Consider the following 10,496-nt stretch of genomic DNA (forward strand, 5'->3'; position numbering starts at 1 on the left):
GGGCCCCGGTCCCCGGCGGAAACCGGCCCAAGCCCCCGGTCTCGGCTCCGCCACAAGCCCCCGCTCGCGCCCCGGGCGCTGAATGCCCCCCGCCCCCCCCGGGCCAGGCTGGGGGCGCCGCGCGCTGCACGGCCCCGCTCCGCACGGGACCTGGAGGAAACCCCGCGCCCCGGCCCCGCAGTGCCCGCACGAGGGCAGTGTTGGCCGACACGTGCTGCGAGCGCCGCGCGCCTGGCCCGATGCGCGGAAAGCGGTGGGCGCGGGGTCCGGACAGCACCTGGCACCCCCTGATCCCAGCCTGGGGGTTCATACAGCACCCAGCACCCCCTGATCCCAGCCCTGCGGGGTCTGGACAGCACCCAGCACCCTCTAATCCCAGCCTGGGGGTTCATACAGCACCCAGCACCCCCTGATCCCAGCCCTGCGGGGTCTGGACAGCACCCAGCACCCTCTAATCCCAGCCTGGGGGTTCATACAGCACCCAGCACCCCCTGATCCCAGCCCTGCGGGGTCTGGACAGCACCCAGCACCCTCTAATCCCAGCCTGGGGGTTCATACAGCACCCAGCACCCCCTGATCCCAGCCCTGCGGGGTCTGGACAGTGCCATCTGGCCTCTCCAAAAAGCCAGCTGCCCTGCTGACATCCGTCTGCCTTGCCCAGCCTCTGTGCCCCAGTGGCGCAGCCCTTGGAAGGTGGCTCGGATTCCGGAGCTCCTTAATTACCTGAGTAATGTTTCTCATTAAGTCCCGCGGGTCAGTTACAAGGGCTGAACCCACCCCCCGCCCCCACCTGCCCTTGGACTCTGGTCCCAGGTCCTGCAGCCACGGAGGGGCCACGAGCCGTGAGAGCGTCTGGGCCCTGGCACTCGGCTGGAGGAGTGGTCACAGGCTCTGAGCTGGGTGCCGTACAGACTGCCCGCCCCCCCCGGCCAAGATCAGGGGGCTGCAGGCACTGTGCGTACCCCCCAGGCCAACATCAGAGGGCTCTGGGCACTGTATGGACCCCCCAGGCTGAGATCAGGGGGCCCCAGGCACTATAAAGACAATTGGGGCCCCACTCTTATCACTAGGCGTCAGTCCTCCATCTCTTGCCCTCTAACCCTTTGCTTTATACCCAGGCTGACTGCATGTTCTCTCTGCTTCCCAGACTCCCAGCCTTCCTCCCCCGCCAGCCCAGCCCAGCTCTGACCAGCCTCCAGGGTCCCTGTGATGGGGGCAAAGGTAGGGACATCACCACCCTCCTTCACTCATCTGATCCAGGCCGATCCAATGCACTTTCCTCCCTTGCCCTTTCCTCTCCGTGCCTTCACATTCCTTCAGACCCCCCCGCCCCCTTCCTCTAACTTTCCTCCCCCAGTTAATCCCCGTCAAACAAGAGTAAAACTTTAACCCACCGAGCCGATTAAACCCTTATATAATCCCCCTCCTGGACCCCCATTCCACCCACAACAGGGTTGGGGGGTGGGGAGACAGGGAAGCTGGAGAGACCAGGGCCAGCACTGGAGGCCTGGGACTAGCCAGGGGGACATGAGATTGGCCAGAACAGGGTGAAATTGCCAAGACGGGGATTGAGCTCAGCAAGAGGGAAGGTTTGAAACCGGGGAGAAGAGAATGAAATTGACCGGAAGGGGGAGAAATTGACCAGAAGTGGGTGAAAGAGACCAGAAGAGGATTGAGATTAGGGAGGGGAGGGGGTTGAGATAGGGAACAAGTAAGTGGAATTGCCAAGGAGACAGACCAGCAAGGGGAGGGAGTTGACACTGGTGAGAAAGGGGTGATCTGGACCAGAGGTGGGTGAAATAGACCAGAAAGGGGTGAAATTAGCAAGCAGAGGCTTGAGATCAGGAAGGGGAGGGTTTGAAATTGGCAGGAAGGGGGTGACACAGACCAGGAGGAGGTCAAATAGACCAGCAGAGAATTGAGGTAAGTCAGGTGAGGGTTTGCAACTGGCAAGAAGAGGGTGAAATTAGCAGCAGGGAAGTAGACTGGAGGACAAAAAACAACCCTGAAATTGCCGGCAGGGCTAAAAACAGCCAGGAAGGGGGTTGAAATTGCCAACGTCGGGGCATCTAAGGCTTGACCTCCCACTCAGCCACGGCTTTCCTCCACGGGGCATCCGGGAGCCAGCAGCCAGCCCTCTGTTTTCCAACCACAGGGGGACAAGGCCAAGATCCTCCTCTGTTCCCTGAAGCCGGAGCCCCCGCGGCAAAGCCAGAGAAGCCAGTTTGGAGCCGGGAGGGGGAAGGCTGGGCTCCTTTGGGGTTGTGTAACATAATCCCAGTGGATCAGGAGTGAGATCTCTGGAGGGAAGAGGAATCTCTGTAGCTTGATCATGACGTTCGCTGAGTTTCTGCAGCAGGTTGGGGGCATGGGGCGCTTCCAGGTGATCCACACGGCTCTGCTCACCGTGCCCATCGTGCTTATGGCGAGTCACAACCTCCTCCAGAACTTCACGGCGGCCGTGCCCAGCCATCGCTGCCAGCTCTGGGCGGGCGGTAGTGACCTCAATGCCAGCCTGGACCTGGTGCCCCTGGACAGGAACGGGCAGCCAGAAAAATGCCGGCGGTATGTGGCTGCCCAGAGACATCTCCTGGACCCCAATGGCACAGAGGGCAATGGCACACGTGTGGACACAGAGGCATGTGTGGATGGCTGGACCTATGACCGGAGCGTGTATGCTGCCACCATCGTCACTGAGGTGGGGCCGGGAGCGGGCCGGGATGGATGGATGGAGTGGGTAGCTGGACATAGATGGAGGGATACATGGAAGGAGTGGTTGGGGATGGATGGATAGAGAGATAGGCAGCTAGAGGGGTAGTTGGGGATTCATGGATGGATGGGTGAAGGGGACAGCTGGGGACAGGGGATGGATGGTTGGGGTGGGTAGCTGGACATGGATGGATGGATGGATGGAAGAGGTGGTTGGGGATAGATGGATGGATAGATAGAGAGAGACAACTAGAGGGGTAGTTGGGGATGGCTGGCTGGCTGGCTGGGTAAAGGGAGCAGTTGGGGTTGGATGGATGGAGGGAAGGGATATTTGGGGGTGGACAGACAGAGGGGGCGGTTGGGGATACATAGAAAGAGGAATAAAGAGGATGAATAGTCGGTGTCATAGGTGGTTAAATGGACATCTCTACCTGCACCCCGCCGTGTGCCACCAGGCGTTTGTCCGTCCATCCATCCCCATGGTGCCCCACTGTCCCTCCCCTCCCTCTGTCACATCCATGCCATCATCTCTTCACCAAACCATCTATCCAGGCAGCCTGTACACACCCCAATACCCCTCCATCCATCTAGTGATCCATCCCTCCACCCCATACAGGCTCCAGCCATCCCCGTATACTCCCTGCTGCCCCTCTACCAATTTGTCTGTCCAGCCCCCCAAAAACATCCATCCATCCATTGACCACCCACCCATCCAGCCAGCCCTGGAAGCCTCTCCCTCATCCCATCCCACCCCTACCTTGAAGCAGTACAGGGAGCCCCCAAACCAGGATCAGGCCCCGCAAGGGCCACAATCACCCTAGGGGTCATGGCCCTCATGCAAGGGCAGGATCCTTGTGCGAGGGGCTGACATGTCAGGCTATGCCCCAGCCAATGTCCGGGCATCTTAGGGTCTCCCCTCCCCTGCCCCCTCTGCAGTGGGACCTGGTCTGCGACCTCCGGAGTCTCCGGCAGATGGCCCAGTCGATCTACATGGCCGGGGTACTGGTGGGAGCCCTGGTGCTGGGGGGGCTCTCGGACAGGTAAGTCCCACCCCTCCTACCCCACCCATGGGCCACGATCTCAACCTGGGGGGGCTGTCCAGCCCCCAGCAACCCCCAATCCCAGCCTGGGGGGTCTGTATACCCCCTGGTGCCCCCCCAATTCCAGCTTGGGGGGTCTGTACAGCGCCTGGCACCCCCCGATCTTGGCCAGGGGGTGCGTGTCCATTGTCACAGGGCCCCGATCTCACCTCTGCCTGTAACTGATGCTGCCGCCCTGGCCCCAGGTTTGGGCGCAAGCCGCTGCTGGTGTGGTCCTTCCTGCAGATGGCCGTGATGGGCACCTGCACTGCCTTCGCCCCCAACTTCATCTGCTACTGCGTCTTCCGCTTCCTCAGCGGCATGGCCCTGTCCGGCTTCGGGCTTGGCATTGCCTGCCTGGGTGAGTCTGGATAGCGCCCTGTGCCCCCAGTTCCAGCCTGGGGGTCTTGTATAGTGCCCAGCACCCCTGATCTCCATCTGGGGGGTTTGTGCAGTACCTGGCACCTCCCAGTCCTAGCCTGGGGGGTCTGTACAGCACCCAGCACCCCTGGTCCCCGCTCGGGGGATCTGTACAGAGCCTAGTGACCCCCACTCCCAGCCTGGAGGGTCTTGGCAGGACCCAGTGACCCCCAGTTCCAGCCTCTAGAGTCTGGACAGTGCCTGGTGCTCCCCGGTCTTGGTCTGGGGGCTCTGGACAGTACCCAGTACCCCTGATCCCAGCCTGGGCATCTGTTCAGCACCCAGTGCCCCCCCAGTTCTGGCCTGGGGGCTCTGTACAGCACCTGGTGCTCCCTGGGACTGGGGCATTCTCCCAGTGGGACCCAAATCCGGAGCTGGTTTGAACTGGGATAGGGGCATTCTTTCAGTGGGGACCCAGATCTTGAACTCATTTGAATTGGGACTGGAGCAGATTCCAGGGGGGGACCCAGACCCGACAGGCTGGACCTGGGGCCGGGAGCAGGGCACGGTGACACTGACGGGGGTCCTGTTGCCTCCCAGTTGTGGAGTGGATCCCTACCCAGTACCGCACCATCGCCATAGCCATCACCGGCTTCGTCTACACCCTGGGACAGATCCTGCTGGCCGGGGTTGCCTATGGGATAAGTGACTGGCGCTGGCTCCAGTTTGCCGTCTCCGCCCCCTTCTTCCTCTTCCTCTGCTACTCCTGGTAGGATGCCTGCTTCTCTCCCCTGTCCTGGGAGGGGAGCGGGGGCTGAGGGTTGGAGCAGGGGGGCTGGGAGCCCGGATGCCTGGGTTCTTTGGGTGGGGGGGTGCGAGCAGTGGGGCTGGGAGCCCCGACACCTGGGTTCTCTCCCCAGCTGTGCCACTGCCCTCTCAGAGGTAGCCCTCTGCCCTGCCCTGTCTCCGTTTCCTCACCTCCCATGACAGACCCCCAGGGTCTCCCCCAAGCCCAGGCCCTGGGGAGAGAACCCAGGCATCCACGGTCTCTGCCCCCACCCAGGTGGTTCACCGAGTCGGCCCGCTGGCTGTTGCTGACCAGCAAGGCCGAGAGGGCTGTGGGGGTCCTGCGGCACGTGGCCAGAGTCAACGGGAAGCAGGAAGAAGGGGAGAAGATCACGGTGGAGGTACAGAGCCTGGCCCTGGGCTGCCGTAATGCTGCTAAGAACGGGCACTTCATAATAGGGTCCCCTGGGCTCTGATAGGGGGCTACTGTAATGTTGCTTGTAACCGGCATCTCATAAAAGGGCCCCTGGACTTTGCTTGAGCCTTACCATAATGCTTCTAATAACAGGTATCTTATAATAGGCCCCTTTGGGCTGTAATGGGGGCTGCCATAATTCTGCTAATAGTGTGCATCTCATAATAGGGCCCCTTGGGTTCCAATAGGGGCTAATGTAATGCTGCAAATAGTGTGCCTCTGGTAACTGAGGCCCCCTGGTCTCAGCTGGGGCTACCATAGTATTACTAATAGCATGCATCTCATAACCAAGCGCCCCTGGTCTCAGCTAGACACTACCACAATACTGCAAATAACTGGCATCTCATTATTGGTACAAGAAAAATAATTTAGATGCTACCTTAATGCTACTAATACTGTCTCCCTGAAATGGGGGGAGGTTGTGAGGAGGCTGTGGGCACTATTGTAATACAGCTAATAAAGCAAAACCACCAATGGGGTCCTGATCTTGGCGGGAGGGCACAGCCACATACCTCTAGATATTACCATATTTCTACTAGTAAAGTTGCATATATGTTGAAGCTCTGATTTTCCTGCTGGGGGGGGGAATCTGATCAGGTGCTACTGTAGTACTTCTAGTAGTGCTCACCCCAAAAAGGGGCCCTTTATGTTTTGCCTAGAGATGTCTCCCTTACCTGACATTCAAAGTATTTGGGATCATAGCACATCTGAGCCCTTTGGCCATCGCTGAGTCTTCACAACAGGGTGGGAGTGGAGGTGGGGAGGGCCAGATGCCTCTGGATTAACCCTTCTCTTCCCTTGGGGGTGCCAGATCCTGAAATCCAACATGGAGAAGGAGTTGTCCACAGTCAAGTCCTCCTACACCATCTCTGACCTGGTGCGGACACCAGTTGTGCGCCGCATCTTCTGCTGCCTCTCCGTCGTGTGGTAAGACCTACTTAATGCCCTTCCCCTCACCACCAAAACCAAGAGACCTCTCTCCCTGTCTAGGCTCTGACCCCTGATCCGTCTATAGCAGCCAACCCCGGGCCTTTTAGCCCAGCAGCAATGACGTAGAGCACCCAGTGCACTGTGGGAAGCAGATACCGTATCTTCTCACATATCACACACCCCCACATAGAATCATAGATAAGTTGGGCTACAAGGGACTTCTGTGGGTCATCTAACACACCTAAGGCACTGGACTAGATCCCATGAGATTTCTTCCAGTCCAACTTTCCATTGATCTTACATCCCTTGTTGGCATAAATCATAGGATCGTAGAGAAGTGGGGCTGGAAGGGCGCTCCAGAGGTCATTTCTAGTCCAAACCCCTGCCTGAAGCAGGATCAGCCTTGTCCAAATCATCCCAGACAATCCATTGTCCCACCTCTTAGTAAATGGGGTGTGCTGGACTCCCTAAGGCCCTGTCCAGCCCGCTACTCTTGGAGATTCCCCATCTTGGTCATCTCCTCCCTCTGCTTTAGGTTCTCTGCTAGCTTCTCCTACTATGGGCTGGCCATGGACCTGCAGAACTTTGGGGTCAGCATCTACCTGATCCAGGTCATCTTTGGGGCCGTGGACTTCCCAGCCAAAGTGGTGGCGACCATCTCCATGAGCTACATCGGGCGCCGGGTGACGGTCTCGGCTTGCCTCATCCTGGCCGGGCTCGTCATCATCGCCAACATCTTTGTGTCCAGAGGTGGGTCCAGAGCACCTCCCATGACAGAGATGGGAGTACTGGAGAATGGAGGGGATGTGGGGGCAGGACTAGGTGGAGTCCTAGAATAGGACTTACTCAGCCTCATGGACAATTCAGCACCCAGGCATTCATCCCTGTATACACCCGTCCATCACCACCCACCCACCCACCTACACAACCACCCATCCATGCCCACCAAATCCACACCACAACCTAGCCATCATCCCCACACTTACCTACCCAACAACCTACCTACCCAACCATTCATCTCCATACCCAACCGCCTCTCTATTCATCCACCCACCCAGACCCCTCATCCATCCATTGACCCACCCACTCTCCCCAGATCAGATCCTCCTAGCCATCCATCCATCAATCCATCCCTATACACATCCATCCGTCTCCATATACATCTGTCCATCCCTCTGTCTATTCATCCCTATAAACATCCATCCAGCCATCCATCTCCATACATATCCATCCATCCTGCAGGGCAAGTACGATAAAGGGGGTGAGGGATGGGGATCTTGGGAGCTCAGGAAGGATGGTGACAAGGGTTGGGGGGCCAAGGAGGGACCTCACAGCATCCAGGGCAGCCTTAGGCCCTTGGATCTTCTCTGTTGCCATCCCCCAGACCTACAGACAGTGCGCACGGCATTGGCCGTCATTGGCAAGGGCTGCCTCTCAGCTGCTTTCAACTGCGTGTTCCTGTTCACCACCGAGCTCTACCCCACCCCGATCAGGTAAGAGCATGGCACTCCCCTGATGCTGATGGTGTATAGAGTCTCCCATCCAGACTCTGACCCATTCCCACCCTTCTTGGCTTCCAAGGGATGGCACTAACCCTCTCCTGTCCCTCTTGCTCACATCTCTGTGGACCTAGGCAGACCGGGCTGGGCTTCGGCAGCACCATGGCCCGAGTAGGTGGCATTGTGGCCCCACTTATGACTATGACAGATGAGTACTTCCCCTGGCTTCCCCCAGTGGCCTATGGGGCAGCCCCCATGGCCTCTGGCCTCATCGCCATGTTCCTCCCAGAGACCCTCAATGTCCCGCTGCCAGACACCATTGAGGAGGTGGAGAACAGGTTGGTCTGGGGCTTGGGGATAGGGGTCACCAATGTGGTGCCCCAATACATTGGATGGATGGATGGGGTGTATGGACAGACAGGCAGACTGAGAGAGAAAGAGGGAGGTGTATGGGGATGCAGAGTGAGGCAAACTCCTTTTTCATGTCCCCCTACTGCTGTGTCCCCCCCCAAAAGGTCCAGAAAGAAGACAACAATGAAGGAAACCAAGGAGATGATCCCATTGCAGAACCAGGACAAAGTGCTATTCAAAGAGACTTGCTGAGGGCTCCGGCAACCCGGTGCCTTCCTGATCCACCAGCGGTGGGTGGGTTCAAGTGATCTCTTCCCTGAGGTGGCTGCACACCCATTTCACACTTGCCCCTCCAGCCCCTGAGCTAAGAACCTCCCCGGCTGGGGTTATTTTTTTTTGGCATGCACCCAGTGGCCTTGTGATGATTGTAATGATGATTACGACTCTTCTGTTTCACACGCAAGGCCTGGGGCAGGGGAAAGGGACCTCTTCAGCCAAGCTCTCAGGAGTGCGCAGACCCCAAAAACGCGTGCAACCCCCCAGCCTGACTATTTTTGCAGCCCTCCAGGGGTATCAGATAACCACACTGCTGTTCTTTAGCGGAGGCTGTCCCATTCCTTGGGCGTTGTACCTCCTGCTGCCATGGGGGGTGGGGGGCGGTGAGGGGGCCAGCCCCCTATCAGTGCAGTACACCCCAATGGCCACCAGGGCAACCACTCATGGAAGCTGCAATATCCCTTGTCACCGACCCAGCAAAAAACACAGGAGGGATGAATTTGACTCTCACAGTTGCGGTCTGGCCTTACCCACCCCCAGATGCAGCCAGTTGGGTGTGGGGGGGCGCAGCTGGGACAGCAATAAACAGTCCTGGTTGCAAACGGAAGTGCGTTGGGGTGTTTTGTAACAGCTGCAGGGGTAGGGGGGAAAGCCGCTCTGCCCCACTCTCCATCCCCATACACCTCTCTCTCTCATACGCTCTCTCTCTCTTTTTCTCTCTCTCTCTATTGGTCTACCTCTCTGTCCTTACACCCCATCCATCCATCCCCAACCACCTTCTCTATTTAACTATCCATCCATCCCCAACCAACTTATCCATCCATCCATCCATCCATCCAAGACAATGTAGGCTGTAGATCACACACACACACTGCAAGAGGCCAATACCCTATGCCTAGAGTTTTAGGATCAAAGGAAAGTTGGGCTGGAAGGGATCTTATGGTCACATCTAGTCCAGTCCCCTGCTCAAGGCAGGATGAAGGATCATCCCTGACTAAACCCTCCCAGCCAAACATCTGTCCAACCTGCTCTTGCAGATCTCCAGGGACCACATCTCTGGGCAGCCTGGTCCAATGCTTGACCACCCTCAGAGTCAGAAAGTTCCTCCTCCTCTCCAGCCTCCATTTCCCCTGCTGCAGATGAAGGCTTTTGCTCCTAGTCCTGCTTTTTACAGCCACAGATAAAAGCCTGTCTCTGCCCTCTCTGTCATCACCCTTCAGGGATCTGAAAGCTGTGAGCAAATCCCCCCTCAGTCTTCTCTTCTCCACACACAACCACAATACAGCAGTGGCATCTCCAGCTCCTGATTTATGACTGTCTTCTGCAAAGCAATTAAGTCATTAATGAATTAGTCCATAATGAGACTGATCAGCATCAAGCCTCCCTGGCTGCTTATTTGCCTTGGATATTAAGTTTGGGCTTTGTCTGTCACTGAAATGCAGCCACCTCTGGGGTAGAGCTCAGCAGCTACAGATGATACACATGTGCCACTAAATTACAAACACAAATGACCATACAACATGCATCTCCCCACCCCTCCTCCCCCACAACAAAATCCACCTTTCCAAAATTGGGATGCATATATTAAGCCAGTGTAGCACATTGGAGTCCCAGGGATGGCTGTGATGCTTCCTGGTGGCGCCCTGACTGTGTCTTGCTCTATGCCTAGGATGCCCTCCCTTCTCGCTTGCCGCACCTTGATGGAATAATAATAATAGGGAGGCTGCCTACAGGCCTTCACGTGGCCCCAGTCCAATTGGACCCCCACTTGGGTTCCTTGGCACCCTACTGGTCTCTACTGCTCCCAGGCCCCTTGCCAGGACTCTTAGGTGGACTGTGCCCTGCAGGGTACCTAAAGCCTTAGGGGCTAATTGTATGGCTTCCTTACACCTTACAATCCTTCCTTACACCACGCCCCAAGCCTTGTGGGTGTTATTGTAATGTTGTTCTCTAGTTAGGGCTTTGGCCTCCTCAGCCTCCACCCCTTTACTCTAGCTAGGCTTTCTAGCTTAGGCCCATTGTATCAGACCT

The 10,496-nt window shown here is 57.5% G+C and overlaps 2 protein-coding genes across 3 annotated transcripts in view; one reads left to right on the forward strand and one right to left on the reverse strand.

Moving 5' to 3' along the window:
* The window catches only part of LGALS12 (galectin 12), a 4,315-nt gene extending 3,574 nt beyond the window's left edge, over positions 1-741 (reverse strand). Inside the window, exon 1 of the mRNA XM_014526514.2 lies at positions 724-741. Coding sequence (XP_014382000.1) covers positions 724-741 — 18 coding nt within the window. The remainder of the gene's footprint in view (positions 1-723) is intronic.
* A 686-nt stretch (positions 742-1,427) lies between these two features.
* LOC102374116 (solute carrier family 22 member 6-A-like) lies at positions 1,428-9,072 on the forward strand. 2 transcript variants are annotated; one of them, XM_014526516.2, is made up of 10 exons: positions 2,333-2,698; positions 3,646-3,749; positions 3,995-4,149; positions 4,749-4,917; positions 5,212-5,335; positions 6,221-6,336; positions 6,875-7,089; positions 7,724-7,832; positions 7,973-8,176; positions 8,354-9,072. In XM_014526516.2, the coding sequence occupies exons 1-10, from the start codon at positions 2,333-2,335 to the stop codon at positions 8,439-8,441; spliced, it is 1,650 nt and encodes a 549-aa protein (XP_014382002.1). In that variant the 3' UTR covers positions 8,442-9,072. The 2 variants fall into 2 exon arrangements, with proteins under 2 accessions (XP_025049346.1, XP_014382002.1); XM_025193561.1 differs by lacking the exon at positions 8,354-9,072 and having other exon boundaries at positions 1,428-2,698; positions 7,686-7,832; positions 7,973-8,155.
* The last annotated feature ends 1,424 nt before the right edge of the window (positions 9,073-10,496 follow it).

The sequence above is a fragment of the Alligator sinensis genome, unplaced genomic scaffold (assembly GCF_000455745.1).
Source record: "Alligator sinensis unplaced genomic scaffold, ASM45574v1 scaffold1318_2, whole genome shotgun sequence".
In the NCBI taxonomy this organism is placed as follows: Eukaryota; Metazoa; Chordata; order Crocodylia; family Alligatoridae; genus Alligator; species Alligator sinensis.

Coding starts and splice junctions, on each gene's coding strand:
- LOC102374116 (XM_014526516.2), top strand. CDS start 2,333: ATGACGTTCGCTGAGTTTCTGCAGCAGGTTGGGGGCATGGGGCGCTTC. Junction 3,750..3,994: donor CTGGGGGGGCTCTCGGACAG/GTAAGTCCCACC, acceptor CCCTGGCCCCAG/GTTTGGGCGCAAGCCGCTGC. Junction 4,150..4,748: donor GCTTGGCATTGCCTGCCTGG/GTGAGTCTGGAT, acceptor GTTGCCTCCCAG/TTGTGGAGTGGATCCCTACC.